General features: G+C 30.8%; 1 protein-coding gene across 1 annotated transcript in view; it reads left to right on the forward strand.

The window, feature by feature from the left end:
• Positions 1 to 18378, forward strand: part of LOC108748523 (dynein heavy chain 12, axonemal-like) — a 188060-nt gene that overhangs the window by 36102 nt on the left and 133580 nt on the right. Inside the window, exon 3 of the mRNA XM_018486749.1 lies at positions 4623 to 4896. Within this exon, the coding sequence (XP_018342251.1) occupies positions 4623 to 4896 (274 nt within the window). The remainder of the gene's footprint in view (positions 1 to 4622; positions 4897 to 18378) is intronic.

Here is an 18378-nt window from a genome sequence, read left to right on the forward strand (position 1 = left end):
GAGTTCGTAAGAAACGGCCGGAGTTGTGGAAAAACAAGTCGTGGATCTTACACCAGGACAACGCACCTGCCCATAACGCGCTGTCTGTGAAGCGTTATTTAGCCGCTAGAGGCACTCCAGTGCTCGAACACGCGCCGTACTCGCCTGATTTAGCAACCTGTGACTTTTTCCTGTTTCCGAAGATCAAGTCTGCCTTAAAAGGAATCCGGTTCGAGTCGATGGAAAAGATGAAGCAAAAATCGGCGGAGCTCCTAAATGCTCTTACAAAAGAAGACTTCCAGCATTGCTTTGACCAATGGAAAAAACGAATGAAACGGTGTGTGGCGAGGGGAGGGGAGTACATTGAAGGGGAGCATTCAATTGTAGAATAATTTTTAAAATAAAACTCTTTTTCATAAGCAGTCTCGTTATTTAATAGCCAGACCTCGTACATAAGACTTATGAAATCAAACGCAAAATTAAGAGTAGATTCAATTTTTAAAAATATGTTTAAATGAAAAACTTATTCCTGTACATTTGAAAAAATCTTGCAACATAAAATCACTATACATCATAGTTCTTTTATACAAAGAATAAATCGGATAAAATATTATAATATTTTATCCAAAAATTATTACGTATAGAACTGAATGATGCATATAGACAAATATCACAATTACAATACGAACTTTTTACTAATTATAGATTTATTAATGTTTCTCTTCCTTTTAGTATTAATTGTGCATTTTTCCGTTGTCAAGAAATTAATTTCAACAAAAATTGAGATAAAGAAAATTATAACATGAATAAGAAAATAGATAATTTAATATCGGCTAAATTATGTACTCAAAATGAGAATATTAGAAATATTAATTATAACATCGTCTTTACAAAACCATTTATTAGTAATTATCATAATAAATTTATTCCAGTTAAAATTAATAAAATTTTAACACAGAACGTTAGTGCGAATAATTCTATTGTTACACATCACATAAATGTGAGTCCGGAAAAATTTGTTTCTGATTAAATAACATAAACAATAACTGGTTGAACTATAGCAATATTAATATTCCTGAAAACTCTAAATTCATATTACAACTAGGTCAACGTTTTAATTTACCGAATAATGTTATAAATAAAGAAAAAAATAACAATAGACTATATCAAACATATTGAAAACAATTTATTTAAATTAGACGAAGAAACACGAATTTAATTAAGAAAGATGCTATATCTATTCTTAAAAATATACATTTTAGATTTCCGAATAGTTTTAATAACATTTTGATAAAAAAAGGGCTCAACGAACTGAATAAATTCGTTGCTGATCATCCTGATGTGTTAATTACTAGGGGATAAGGGCAATACTATTGTAATTTTAAATTTAAAGGATGACAATGATAAAATATACGAAATTTTAGCCGATAATAATACTTACGTAACTAAGATGTCAATACGTTCAATATTATAATATTATTTTAACATGTAGATATTTCGGTCAAGATTTGACCTTCTTCAGTACATAAATCCGTTAAGTTTAAACAAAGAACATATTTTTACAAATAACAAATTGACAGATAGTATAATTTTAATATTTCCTATTTTTACAAATTAGTCCGACTCAATATACGTAACTAAAAATTACATTTAGGTCAATCAAATATATAATTCGAAGGATGATTGTAACATTCGCATGTACGCATTTTTATTCGGGAAGATACCTAAATTTTTTCTCTAATCACCCTATCATACATAAAAGGGGAGTGGTGATTACATTATTTGACAAAATTATGTTCCTATCCCATCACACTAACATCGAATCCTTAATCAACACCCTCCTCCGCAACGGGTATCCTCTACAATTTGTATTTAAGACCATAAAAAATAGAATAAAAACTCTGAGCTATGGCTGTATGCTTTTTATTTTTAATCTTTGTTAAACTTTTACCCACTTTCTAATAATTTAAAATTTGAACTTACGTAACTGTTACAAAAGATTTTACTAATAAATTGACAACGGAAATACGTATACTTTTGACACGTTGGAGAACTAAATGTTATATTGATCAATCCACGTATAAAAAATTGTATATATCAGATGGAGATTTGCCGAGATCTTACGGGCTCTCTAAAGTTCATAAAGAAAGTGATCCTTTGAGAATGATTGTCAATTGCATTAATAGTCCCTTCTTTAATTTGTCTACTTTTTTAAAAGACATCATCGATAAAAGCATTAATAAAGAATTTGATTATATTAAAAATAGTTTTGATTTGGATAAAAAAATAAATGGTATGCGACTAGAAAAAGACTATCAAATTGTATCATTTAATATTATTTCCACGTATGTGAATATTCCAAACGATTTAGCTTTGAAAAATATCTTGAAAAAATAGGATCTGATTTGCAACAATACGACAATTTCTATCCACGAATTTTGAATAGCAATCTCATTCAATTATTCTAAACCCTACATTTTTTTAATTCAATGATAAAATATTCAAACAAATTTTCAGGCTTCCTATAGGATCTTCACTCTCTCCGATTCTAGCTGATGTTGTAATATTGTACAAAACTTGGAACTTAACATATTTAAGACACTAACCACACATATTCCATTCTATTATCGCTATGTTGATGACACTATTATGGCAGCTCCAAAAGATCATATTAATACAATCTTGCGCTCCTTTAATTATTACCATGAAAGAATTAAATTTACTGCCGAATATGACGATAACAGAAAAATAAATTTTCTCGATGTAAGATTGTTAATAGAGGATGGAGTGATTATTTTTGACAATTATAAGAAATCTACTAATTCGGATAGATACTTGAATTTCTTATCAAATCATCCTTTAATGCACAAAAAAAGTGTTGTAATCGAGCAGTTAGACAGAATCTTATTCCTTTCTCATCCTAAATTTCATGAAAATAATATTACTTCCTTAATTAATATTCTGCTAAGAAATGGATACCCATTGGAATTTTTATTCGCAACTATTAATAACAGATTAAAGTTGTTGTTATTTAAAAATAATTTCGAAAATATGTAGCAACATAAAGCTGCAAACAATCTTGTTATGAAAGGGTGGTCTCCGAAATGATATACATCAAAAGACAAGAAATGGGTTTAAATAAACAGAGTGACACAGAACTTTCCAGAAATCTACCTACTAATTGTTGGAAAAAGTCACGCTACTCATCAATAGAATATCCCTCTCCACTTTTCTTCCCTCTCCTTTTCTTTCAATTATAAAAACTGTTTGCCAGTTATGTGCCTTCACATTTTTGTCAGTAATAGTTCTTTAAAAAAGTTCCAATTCTTTGTTTACTTTATACTATTATAACTCCGAATTGCACTTGCAAGAGTTTGTGTCGAAAAATAGTGGTAAGCGATTTTTACTATGTAACTAAATTAATTCTTACGAATAAGAATATATTGTAAAGTAATAGTTTTGAAAAAATTTTTTTTTTTATTTAATTAGAATCTGGAAATTCCATATTTGCCACATGGAATCGCACTTTACTTCTTGTAATAAGGAATCCTACGTGTAATAGAAAATAATTCATTAGCGATTAAGTCATGTTCGACTTCAAGTTCTGTCAAATTACTTTGTTATCTCATACCATAAGCGAATTGAAAATTGTTTTTACAATCTTTTCTGACTAGAGTTGATTGTTTAATTTTATGTTTTTATTTTTAAGATCTTTATTTTGGTATGTACTGATAATGGTTAAATCTTGACCGAAAAGTTTACATTATTATATTATAATTTAATATATATGACTTTCGCTTAAGACGTTTTGTATTGTGACTGTATGCTCTCTTTTATTTAGATTTTTTATTTAGTTGAGCTCGTAGTTTTATAGGTGCAAAAATTACTAAACTCACATAAAATAAGAAAACATGGTGAAAAATAATAAATAGAGATTCCAAAAATACAGATTTCAAGCTTTAAAATTTTTTTTTAATTTAAATTTTGTTTATTTTTGACGAGTAGGTTAGGGCAGTAGGTAAGGTACAACTGTCCAAATTTTGTTTATTTTCTTATAAAAAATTAAGTGTTCCTTTAATTTTTGTAAGTAGTGTACTTGTGTGCTGTGTCTGTGCATATACATTCGGCTCTTCGGAGTCGTAGCAATATAATCGTCACACCATTGCAACATCTTTTTTGTTAAGAAATTGCTTATCACTTAATCATAAATGACTAAATATTTAATATTCTAGATTATTATATTATCTGATGATGATTCAAAAATTAATTGAAAAGTTTTAATGAATAGATGTTTTATGAATAGAGCTGTGTCATCAGGACATTAAATTTTGTGCTTCAACAACCTTGACTCATAATTGCCGTTTTATCTTCAATACTTATTTTAAAATTTTTACTAGTTCTAACTCTTTCTTTATATTAATTGTGCAATATTCTGTATTCTCAATAAAAATAAATAGTATTTTTTCATGACATTTTCAGATTTTTCAAGTACTAATAAATATAAATAGTAAATCAGTTATTGATTTTTACAACGTTCTTAAAAAAATTAAATTCTCTTGTTATTATTCTTATATATTATATGTAACATTGCTCTTTTTAATGTTAAAAGGATTGATTAATAATGATCACATTTTTAATTGCAGGACGATATATGTTGACAGCGACATCCACAATAATGATGGATTTACAGGAAAAAATAATTCTTTCGGTTCGTATGATGAGTTCATTAATTGGAATGACTACACTGGGAAAACATCATATTGAATTGAACAATACAACAATTCAATGGTTAAGACGTATCAAGCCGATCATAGATCGCAGCTCCGCATTATATGAACAAATGAAGTTCGAATTAGAAGAAAAGCTTCAAGAAGAAGTTGCTATTTTGAACACATGCGTTGAGGAAATGTTTCCTAGGTATGTATGCACATAAATGTGGTTCTTATTTACGAGTATAGTGTCTCAATTTTAAAGGTGGAATTAAATACTTTGGAAATAATGACCTTCCCTAAAAATTTTTCAAACAAAGGCTGCTTTGTTTTGAAAGAAATGAAAGTTGACGTACTTTATTTGATCTTGAGAGTTTTTCTAAAAGGTTGTATCAATGTCAATTGAAAAGTGAAGACAAATAGAACAAGAAACGAACAAAAAAGAATGCAATATAATAAGATGGTGCTTATAACTAATTAATTTAATGCTAAATGATGTTCAATACACGTATAAATGAAAAAGTATTGACTACGTAGATTTTTTTCTTCCATTCTTAATAAAGAATCCAGTACAAATTCTATCAGAAATTGACTCCCAGTGAAGTAAAATGGTTTTCTCATATGTTGTAGTTTATGACCTGCTAAACAAAATATATAACATATAAATATGAAAAATGAATAGATTTCATTTTTAATGCGCCTGTAGTTGCCGATATCTTACTCTAAAATATTCAATTATCTCGGAACGGCTGACTCAAAATGTATGAAAATATAGTGCTTTGGAAAGATCTCAATGATAACTATTGTATAAAAATGTGAAAGAAAAAGTGAAGGGTGGCACTTAAAAAAATCCCAGATTATGTCCTGATTTTGATGACACCATTCTAAGTCAAACTGTTGAAGCCAATGATCTTATCAAATTTTACATGCTTTATCTAAAATTTTTTTTTAGTTTTTATAGTTTTTGAGATATTTTGCCGTCACGGAACTTTTCATACTTCTTATACGATGTTATGTGTAACTATCTCACATATTATAATATATACTAGCATATATAATGTCCAAGATATATACTTATTTATAAAACAATACCTTGTTATAGAATATGCCCAGCAAACGCATTGTATACCATTAATGTAACATTTATAAATCCGAATATAACAGGTTATTTAAGTTGAAAATATATTATTTGGAATTTTAAAAAGCTATTATGATTTTTTTTTAATTTTAAATAGTATGTATTTTCGGCATTTAATAGGTTTTTACATGAGAAAGTTTAATAATAAAATTTATTATCATTTTTTGTATCTTATACATATGTATTTTTTAAAAAGACACAGTACATTTATTGTAAAAATAACTAATATATTATTACATTGTATTATATATATTTTATAAGAATATTATATTTGGACTTTTTATTGCTATATTATAGTATCACATTTCAGTATACAAATTAAAAATAACTTTTCACTTTCTTTAAAATAGAACGTTTATAAAAGTATAAATATATAATATACTTCATTAAATTAAATAAAAAAGACTATCATCAGTTACGGTTATCTATATTATCACATTTCTATGATCTATGGTCTAAATTAAAAATAAATTTTGTCTTTCACAAAAACAAACGTTTGTAGAGAAATAAACATTTTAGTAAATTAAACAAAAAAAATGCTGTAAGAGAGTAAAATTATCATTTGCGGTTATTCAATTGTTTTTTTTTCTGTTATTTGTGCTATTTGTGCTATTGAGGTGCCGCTGATACTGCTGGCATTGCTGTTTTTTTTTGTGTCTGGTGTCCAGCTCGTTGTTTGGCAAACCGAAGCCACTCCGAAGCTATAGCATCGAATTCTGCCTCCCTGAAGGTGTTATGCACTTTGCATATTGTTTCTATAAAAAAGAAACAAAATATGAAATATATACAATATAAATATATACCGTATATAATTTTTTATTTTTAAAACTTAAATTATCGGTAATGAATGTATATTATATAGCAGTTGCATGCGTAACTCTCTATACATATCGGTTATTGCGAAGAATGTTGCTAAGGTCTCGGTAGTCTAAAGACTTAGAACGCTCGCACGGAATGCAAGAGATCCGAGTTCGATTCCCAGCCGAGGCAATATTTTTCGCAATAAGTTTATTACAGTTTTTCAAGATTTGGGAAATTTTGGGGAGATTATTTGTTTCAGATTGATTGTGAGAATCCGATAATTTCATCGGCTCGTAATTTATTTCTGAAAATTAATTCAATTTGAAACAAATGAATGTATATTATATAGTAGTAATTCAATATCTTAACACTCGGACCGGTAAGGCGCTTCGTATTTCAAGTTTTAATATAAACGATCTCGTTTTCAATCATATTTTTTATTTTTAATTTAAAACTTCTGAGTCTAATTGCTGCGACAACAGTGGATACGCGAGAAATTATACGTTGAAGTTTCTTACAAGTCCTTTGTAGATAAAAAGAATTTGAATAAAAAAAAATAGTAATATATCTTTGAAACAGTGCGTTTACCATTTGTACATTCAAACGCTGATAAACGCACTTTATGTGCCTTTTACTGACTGTCAGAGAAGGTCAGGGAGAATAAGAATAGCTTTGGTCCATTTGTACAAATGTTTTGAAGCGATCTAATACTTTCTTTATTTATAAATAGTATGTAAGAAACTATAACATTTCTCATTTATGACGTTACGATCCAATGTTGCCACAGCGATTCAAGAGCCTTAAGAGAGTAAAATATATATTTTTTTCATTACAATTTCATTTTCTATAGAAATGGTACTGCGTAACTAATAATGTCATTATTTTGCTTATTTAAACAACATACAATATTTATAATATTTATAAGATAAAATATTTGTAAGATTTATTTTGAATATTTTGTAAATATTTTTGTAGTCTTAGATTGCACAGATCACAAATATTTATTATAAAGATTATGAAACATTTCTTATAAATTTTGTAGTAAATGCTTTAAAAGTACTTAATATAAGATATTATAAATAAAAAAATATTTACTACTTTACTAGAATATCAATTATATTTGTCATAAATATTATACAAAATATTTTAGTCTGAAATATTTTAATATTTCAGATAAAACTTTGTATAAAATATTTATGTAATATTTCAAAAAATAAATAATACGATTAAGTACGAGGGCAAATCAATAAATTTTAAGAAAAACATAGTGTTACGTCCGGACTCCACAGTTCTTTTCTTCAACTAAAAACTTTCGTCATCACCATAAAAATTATTAACCAGTAATACCGATAGACCATCTGTTACAATAGCGACGAGCCAAATAACATTTCAAACCAATAATCCATTCGGGACAGAATCATTGGATTAAATATTGGATGCCAAATAGGCGAACCTTATCCCGAGGAACGGGAAGAATAAATAGATTAGAATTATAAAACAGCAGTTGTCCGCAATAAATGACACATGTGGCTCGAATCTATTGGACATCCGGCAAATGGTCGATGACGAAAGTTGTCTTAGACACATAGCCTGTATTCTATTTCACAACTGATATCCCTAATCCTAATCTTAAATTAGCCCAATAGCACACGTGTGCCTCTGCACCACTAACTCGCTAATATAAAAGAGATCCTCCACGAGAAACAGGTGCCATTTTAACACCTTCTGATCAACATTATTCTGCCGGTCCGTGGGCACCATCAATAGACATATGTTACCGATTTTACCGGTCTGTCAACAAAAGTGAGTTGTGGAAATCGTACTGTGCGACTCGACCAGAGCCTCCACATCGGCAACCCTCCGTAGAGTGCTGGGACCAACAATTTCGGTCGTTAGATCCAGCCACAACTGCGGAACAACAGTAAGTCCCATTCACACACACACCCACACACTCGCGCGCGCGCGCACACACACACACACGCACGCACGCACGCACGCACGCACACACACACACACACACACATATACTATATATATATATATATATATATATATATATATATATATATAAGTGTGTATAAGAGAATCATCCGCTATAATTTATACTAAATTATAGTGCCGCGCTTGAACCGTCCTTACAAGGGGTGGCTTCGAAATCGGGCCTACCGGGAGGCACGCAGTCTCTTGGACGAGGAGTTCAAGAGATACTTCGGGGGTTCACTAAAGCAGGGTCGTCCGGCCGAGGATTACTCACCATCACCACCATCCTCGTCACCACCGACTCCGCCGGCTAATCAGCTTGAGGTTATACCTCCTCCCCCTCAAACACCTCCCCATCAACCTCCTTCGCCTCCCCCTCGATCTCCGTTACCCGCGTTCTCGGACGCACTGACGGAGAGAATCTTTCCTAATACTCCTACACAATCGTCCGATTCATCGATCTTAATTTCCCTCAGAAGAAGTCCGTCTCCGACAGCGGACAGCGTGGAGTTCTTAGAGGAAATTCCTCCACCCCCACCTAGATCCTACTTCCGGAGTGACACTTTTGAGTCACTCATCACCCAATTCCCGCGGACTACTACCGCATCCATCCCTCGGGGGGCCTATACAATCGGCCCTCATTACTTTGATCCTGCAGAAATTCGAACTGCCATCACCGGTCAAACCTCAACATTCACTGTTCCAGTATTCCTCCCGAATTCCCCCAATGCATTTCTAGTTCCAGTGGGATTCTTTAATAATCTTTTCCCTCCCTCCTCCGTTTCCGTCCACGAAATAGACTGATCAAATCCCATCCGACTCTCTCGACCTCTCGATGTACATAATCCGCATACTGAATAGACTGTTGCGGTACTTATGATTATGCGGTATAATAGATTAAAATGTATAGATTAAGTATAGTAAATGCGCCTATTGTTATGTAACCGCCTGTTATTCGTATCTCTTGACAAGTAACAATAAATAATGTTAGTAATTATTCTTCTCGTTCTCGTTCACTTATGAAACCCTCCATTAAACCTCGTATTCATTAAAACCTTGCCCTAACAAGCTCGCACGTGGTCCATTACCGAGTTAAAGGGATTTCCCTGACTCGAAATTCGGACCGACGATCGCACCGCTCGTAGGAAACAGGTGTCATAGCGTCTTTACAAGACGTTGACTCATATTCCGAAGCGAGCAATAAAAAGGGCGTTCGACTCGCAGTGTTTGTTTCCGGGCAAATACTTGCGAGACAAGAGTCTGACCGTCCTTCCACACTCCATCCTTTCTACTCCCTTCTCTCTTTAAATCCATTTTTCCGGAGTGTGGACGTAACAATAGTAACACATTTTTTTTATCAATTCATTTTTATTTCTCAACATAGCCTCTTTTCAGCTCGATACACTTGATTCAACGTTTCTTCAACTTTTTCAAGCCGTCCGAATAATATAATTTGTCCAACTCTTCAAAATAAACCTCTATTTCGGCGATAAGCTGCTTTCTGGTGGTGAATCTCTTTCTTCTGAACCATTTCTTCAGGTTTTGAAACAGGAAAAAATCGCAGGGAGCTATTTCTGGCGAATATGCTGGATGGAAAAGCAATTCGTAGCGGAATTCGTTGAATTTGGCCATCGGTGTCGGGCACGTGTGAACCCGTGTATTATCTTGATGGAAGAGCACTTCTTTCTTCACCAAATGGAAATGTTTTTTTTTTTAATGTTATTGAAACAATCCGATAAGGCTGCATAATAATCACCATTGATCGTTTGCTCCGACGGAAGGTAATCGATATGAATTATACCGCGTGCATCTCAAAAAACTGTGGCCATCACCTTTTCGGCCGACTTCACGGTCTTCGCCTTCTTCGGAGTTGGTTCACCTGGTGAAGCCCATTGTTTTAACTGTTCCTTCATCTTGGGTGTGAAATAATGGATCCATGTTTCGTCCACAGTCGCGTTTATGTGAGCAAACGCGGCAACCATCTTACCAATAGCTTTTTCATACCCAATTGTTCGTGCAAAACTGAAATCATTGTGCCATGTGATATGCCTGTGGCCTCAACAAGCTCGCGCACTTTCACTCGTCGATCAGTCAAAACAATATCGTGAACTTTATCGATGATTTCTGGCGTATCAGCCTCAATTGGACTTCCCGAACGAGGTGCATCACATGTGGATGTATGATCACGTTTAAATTCATTCACTCAATTGTATACAGTCGCAAACGCTGGTGCAAATGTGCTATGAACATTATTCAACTTAGCTTTGATTTCTTTCGGCGTTAAACCTTTCATATGTAGATGTTTCATCACTGCACGAAATTCTCTTTTTTCCATTTTGCAAAAAATACAAAGGTTGTTCACTTTAATGGTCTACAGAAATGAAACCATGCGATAAATTCCGCTCAAAATTTGATAGTAATCAGCTAAAAGATGCTACTTGTCAAAATAATGTGACATGACACTGCGAATGACAGATTTTCTCTGACAGATTTTCTAAGAAATTATTGACTTGCCCTCGTAATGAACATTTATCATAAATATTCTATTCTGTCTGAATATCGTGTTATAATAAATAATTTAGTAATGACGTTGAGAATTTTTTATAATGGTAATGGTAACACTAGAGTTGAAAAAGTCAATCATTACCTGTAATAGGCTAGAAAAGTCATTTGTTACTGAAAACATAATCCATAATTTAAAAAAATAAAATGTTACTTTTTACTCGTTACTTGTAATAATCAGTAACGTTATGCTTTACATGTTACTTATTACTTTTTTCAGTAAGTAACGTATAATGATGATAATTTACTTTTCAAAGTGACTTTTTCAACTTTAGCACAACCTTAGAGCGTTTAGTTACAGTCATGAAAAATTGCTATCATTATCAAATTGTTATTATAAAAAATAATGGCTATACCTGCCATCCCTGATTTTTGTTATAATATATAAATATTTTTTTCACGCTAACTACTTTTAATATATAGATCATACGTAGCGTAGAAACACATAAAACAACTTGCAATTTATATTTGAGTAAATACGGTAAATGAAAGAAATAATATTGTAACTGACTCTACGAGTATATACATAAAAAACATTGAAAGGTATATAACCTTTTATTTCTTTCGTCAATTTTAAATCACAAATTTTGAAATTGTCCCTTAAACCTTTCCAAGAACATTGCACTATACATTCATTGGTTAAGGTTCGCTTAAAAGCCCGATGAACACTATCTTTTGGTGTTGTGCCACTTATTTTTAAAATAATCTGTTTCTATAACAAAAAGAGAAACAAACTCTATATAAAAATAATAAGTATATAGGAAAAAATATAAGAAGTGAATTGGGATACGCGCGCGCAAAGCATAGAAATGAAGAAAAGCAAAATATGGGAGTTTATACTATAGGTAATGAATTATGACACTTATTTGTAAAACAAAAATACACAATAGATTAAAATATTAAATGAAATTGGAAGTAATATCGCAAATTAAATTCGTAACTTAATAATACTGATGCCAATAAGCATTACAAAAGTAAAGTGTAAAAACATTACAAAAGAATAAATTAAAAAATCAAAGCTTTTTTTAAAAAATAGCACACACAAATATAGTTAACTAATACAAATTCTAAATATTAGAAAGTGGCTTTAATTATTACAAAGGTTAAATGAAAAGGAGCATACAGCCACACTTTAAATACCTAGCGCCTTCCCGGTCCTAGTGTTAAGATGTTGAACTACTATCCAATATACATTCAATTAAATTGAATTAATATTTCAGAATTAATTGAGAGCCGATAAATCATCGGATTCACACAATCATTCTGATAATCCCCCCAAATCCACCCAAATCTTAAAAAACTGTAATAAACTTATTGCGAAAAATATTGCCTCGGCCGGGAGTCGAACCCGGATCTCTTGCATTCCGTGCGAGAATTCTCCGGCCGAGGCAATATTTTTCGCAATAAGTTTATTACAGTTTTTTAAGATTTGGGTGGATTTGGGGGGATTATCAGAATGATTGTGTGAATCCGATGATTTATCGGCTCTCAATTAATTCTGAAATATTAATTCAATTTAATTGAATGTATATTGGATAGTAGTTCAACATCTTAACACTAGGACCGGGAAAGCGCTAGGTATTTAAAGTGTGGCTGTATGCTCCTTTTCATTTAACCTTTGTAATACAAATTCATTTTTTATTACATTTGCTATAAATTTCAAACGTTTCGATTTACAAAGTCTTTATCAGTAATAATAAAGAAAACGTATTAACCCCATCCAATGTCAATGAACTAACAAATGATACATTATACAAATCATCGCTCTGGTTAATTTTATTTAATTAATCCTACGTTAAGATACAATAGATCGAAGTAAGTATCAAGTCAGAAGTTTGAAAGTCCTTAATTATAAAATTATGTTTAACTAATTCTTCGCTTATTATCGAGAATTAGCTCAGTCAACAATTTCACATAAAGCGTCATTCCGAACGAGAATTTCTTCAACGACTATCCTATTATATTCTGTACAATTAGAAGTCAATTAAAAATTAATATATTTAATTCAATATTGATAAGAATTTGTTTTTCACTTACGTTAATGTATATAGAATAGTCAATTGAATCAATTTTAAATTGTGTCCGCATGTATAATAAAATACTGTTGATTATCAGACGATTTGGAATGGACTGCTATTGTAGGTCATAGAGTATATATCGATGTGTCACAAAATAAACAAGTATGTTCTAAAATATTAAAAAATATGCTGTCGTATGTCGTCAAGTATGTTAAAATAAGATTTATCCAACAACTCAGTATCTTTCATTAAATTTATACCATTTTTTTGTAAATCATTTCAGAAATATATTTCTTTTTCGGAAATTTGTCTCATAATCTAAAATTTCAATATTTTTCCAGTCAAAGCTATGATTGGAGCCAGTAATGTGTTTTGTGATCACTGAGTGCTTGGATTCATCTAATTCTTTCTTACATTATTTCGATGCTCCTTGACTCTAGTTCGGAGCTATCTCTTCGTTTGTCTCCGACATAAGAGACATCGCAATCATTACAGTTAATTGTATAGATTACGTTGTTATTGTCTAAATATTGTTTTTATCTTTATGTGTCTTTATAAATTTGTTTAATTTGTTGAGACATCGGTATCTTATTATCGTTTTTTATTTATCTATTACATTGGTAATCTTATTCGTGAACGATCTAATATAAGGAAATATAATCATATTCTTTATTGTTTCATCTCCGTTTTCAATATTTGTATTATTATTCACGATTGTCAAATTAGACCTGTTGACTGCTAAGTTTTTAATTCTTTTATTGATATGATCAAAAATCATTTTTAGAGGATAATTGTTCAATAAAATCTCAATAACAAGTTCTAGGTTCTTTTTGTAAAAAGATGGATTGGATAACAACATCGCCTTATCTATTAATCCGAAAATAGTTCTAATTTTATGGCAAGTAGGATTGGAGAAAAAAGACAAATATCTGCCTGAGAATGTTTTTTGTGGTACTAATCTATAATAATTTTATTATCTTTGTAAAATGTTTGAAAGTGACTAAACAATTACAAAATATAAATAATAAAGAGCATACAGCCACAACAATAGATGTTAATGCAAGTCATATATTTAAAATTTATAAATAAATAAGTTGACGTTTCGGTCAAGATTTGACCATCATCAATACACACAAGATGACAAAAAATGAAAATCTTATAAACTATAAACTAATTAACGCTAGTCGGAAGATGTTACAATAATGTTAAATTAAAACATGAAGAATTATTAAGAAAAAGTTACATAAAATTACAAACGCAATGTTCGCAAATAAAAATGTTGAAATAATTTCTTCTCGCTTATGGTATGAATTAACAGCGTGAATAGAAGTCAAGAAAGTTGAATTTAATGTTTCAATTTTCTGATGTAATAATCTGTTTCAATTCCTATTGTCTTAAGAAGCGTTGAGAAGCTTCGTGCAAAAATACAGAATTTCCAAGTTCACGTATCTTATGGCACAAAAACTCACAAATAAGAACCGGAATATGTAAAGAACTTTTAGTACTATATTAAAAAATTACTTCTGACAATTAGTAGACATCGGTATTTTTATACCATATCAAGGAGCAATCATAAATATGTCTTCAATATATCTATAATACTCGTAGACAGAGATGTGACAATTAAGAGAATTCAAAACCCTCTCCTATAAATCATAATTGACCGATATCGGAAATAATCGGTGATAAAGGGGAGCCCATAGACGTACTGTGAATCTATTTGTAGATGACTTCTTTAAATATGAAATATATAGATGTTATTTATAAATTTTATTGCATTAACAAACTCAGCCTTAGGTATTTTTGTGGCCCGTTTAATATAGTTTCATCTTTTTATGATTTTTGTCTAACGCCAATTCTAGCGGAATGTTTGTAAAAAGAAAGTCACATCCAAAGAAAACATCGTCTCCGATACCTCCATAGTCAATTCAGCTAAAGATTTATACAGATCGAAGCTACTTTTTACGATGCATCTTATTATTAGCATGAATATTACTAAATTAATTATACAGTTAATTTATGATATTACAAGTTTAAGATTGCATTTTAAAACAGAAAAGTACCGTAAATGTGGGCGACTTGAGACAAGTGTAGGTGACTTGGGACAACATATATTTTTGTTAAATTGAATCATGGAATCTCCATAAGTCTTTGAAAGAAGTTAAGTTAAGTTAAAGTTTTAAACTTTCTTTAAAGACTCATGGATGAATTCTATGATTAAATTTAACAAAAATACATGCTATGTCACCTACACTTGTCCCAAGTCATCCACATTTACGGTAATATATCTATAAAGTAAATTATATAATTTAAACAACAATAATTATTAAATACCGAACAATTGAAAGCACTAACACGCAGTAATTCATATGTAATAATAAGACATTATGTACTTCAAGACCTTATATAGAAATTATACGACGATCAAATGTACTTGTTGTACTGAACCAAATGTATTGCTTTAACATCGCTGAAGATAGTTTGAATGGAGTCATGAGAATAAAATCAACAAAACGTTCGATCATTGTATAATTTCCATGTAAGGTCTTAAAATACATTATGTTATTATTACGCATAAATGACCATGCGTCAGTGCTCTCAATTGCCTGGTATTTAATAATTAATGTTATTACCTCGAGAGCCTAAATTTATTTTTTATTATATAATACATGTATATAAAATTATTTATATTTCAAATAAGATCTATACCTGACAAAATCATTATATAGGAAAAAACAAATCGTGATGCTATGGTATTTTCTTGAATTATCTTGTCGAAGTTAATATCATTAATCATTTTTAACGATAATAGTTCTGTAATGAAATCATTTCCATCTTCATTTATTGGTAAATGTTGTTGCTGTCGTTCCAATTCAACAAGACATATTTTTAACTTCCAAATGACGTTAGCAATCTATGAATGTCTTCTAGTCGGTCAACTGGAAACAAAAACAACAGTTACATAGTTTGTAACAATTACCTAACTTTTACGCGGAATAGCTCGTCGGTATGTATGTAGCTAATCGGAACGCAAAAGAGGCTCGAACGAGAGGTAAGATGCAGGTTGACATTATACGGTTACAATAAAAGAAAAATGTATTTGTATTCTTTACTTAATTTGATATGGTTGATATGGGATTTAGCTTGGCGCTAATTGTTAATATCAAATTTTTCACACAAATGATACATAAAATTTTGTGGAATTTAACTTGGCACCAGTTGTTGACATCAAATCTTTTATATGAATGATACATGTCTCATTAGAATTAAGTAAGACCGAGACACTATCATAGTACAGATTTCAGCGCTTACTGATCATGTATATCACTAGCGCTCCTTGCGTAAAAAAATGTCATAAGGACACCAAAGCCAAAGGAATGCGCGGAACGCATGTCGACGACAATGGGCGAATTCAAGATGGCGGCTGTGCAAACTTACCGAGCGATTGAATATAATTGGTTGGATCTATAAGTAACAACCAATTATGTTTATTTGCTCGGCGAGCAGACTAGCCGCTTTGCCAATTTGAACGCGCCCAATGTCAATGACAATAACTATTGTATCTGAATCTGAAAAGTTACAGATCCGGACTTTGCGTCGCAATATCTCCGCTTATTACGTAGAGAAAAAATAAAAGCACGTATAATACAATGAGGAGTGTAAGCTATCGATTAAGTGTACTTAAAACTCGATTTGGATAGATTATTGAGATCCGATAATCTCGATCTTGCGCAACTCGTCAGCTCGCGTAAAGAAGCACGGCGGTGTCTCACGCCATATCTTAGCGCCAAGACACTACCGTGTCTCCAAATATCTTATTGCTTTTAATAAATAATTTCTTTACTATACATAAATATAAAGAACGCCAATAATCGGTCAAAGTAAGATGTTATGAATATAATACATATTCTTAATTTTTATATTTAATTATCTCAGATGTGACTGTGCGCCGAAACGTTCGGACACAATCGATCTGAGGTGTTACTAATAATATTCTTTACTATACATACTGTTCATGTGGATATTATTATTCGTATCATCATTATTTGCTATTATTATTGAAATGTCGATTAAATCCAATGTTGCTATAGGAATACAATCCAAATTTGCTGTGCAACTAGGCATTGATGACTTTGTTACATCTTTAAAATAAAAAAACATTTTGGAATCATGAAAATATAAACGTAGATTTTATTTTAATAAAATGTTGACAAATCCATTTACCATGCAATACACCTTTATTACATTTCTTTTCCAGTAATTTTTTGAAAGCTTTATTCACTTCTTGTTCCTCTTTTTCGTCATTATCGGATCTTTAAAGTGCCACTGATTTTCGCAAACCTCTTCCTAAAGTGTCATCATCTGTTGTTATATATAGTTGGCATCGAATGCTGCTTTTCGCGCGATTACAAATGAAACTGTAAATATATATAATAGTAGAAATTGATTGAAACCTATTAGTAAGAATATCATCAAATATTATGTCTTATACTTATAACAATATTTTACTATTTCAACATCATACTTTGTTCATGTCTCCTCTGGTTGTACACGATTTTCAATCAACATACTAACATTTTTCAACGAAGGTCATCAGCAAAAGTTTGCTTCCTCCAAAGTACTATTATTTTCCGAATTCCAGTTGGTCGGGATTTCAGAAAAGCTATCTTCGTTAACGAAGTGGACTACCGCGTACGAAGGAAAGCGGCTATTAGTAGGTGTCACTAACACTGAAGCCAAATCTTTTAGTTTCTCTTTACACTTGGACTTCCACATTTACTTAAAAAAAATTAATGTTGAAAAGAAAATGTGTGATGATTGTGATATATTATAATACATGTAATAGAATTGGCAATTAATGAAAAGAAAATGTTTCAGATTGATATATTAATTGTATTCAGCGATTTCAAAGTGCAATAAGTGTTCATACCTAGACAGCATACAATTCTTGTAAATATTTATAGAGTATTTATAAATATTTGTAAGACTTATTGTGAATATTTTGTAAATATTTTTGTCTTAGATTGCATAGATTATTATCATAAATATTATTGTAAATAGTACTATATAAAATATAATATTTATTGTAAACTTTGCATAAATAATACGAAAATACTTAATAAGACATTATAATTAAAGTAAAAAATACTTACCAGAAATATTTATTTATATTTATTATAATTATTATATT

Source organism: Trachymyrmex septentrionalis, unplaced genomic scaffold (assembly GCF_001594115.1).
Source record: "Trachymyrmex septentrionalis isolate Tsep2-gDNA-1 unplaced genomic scaffold, Tsep1.0 scaffold229, whole genome shotgun sequence".
NCBI lineage: Eukaryota > Metazoa > Arthropoda > Insecta > Hymenoptera > Formicidae > Trachymyrmex > Trachymyrmex septentrionalis.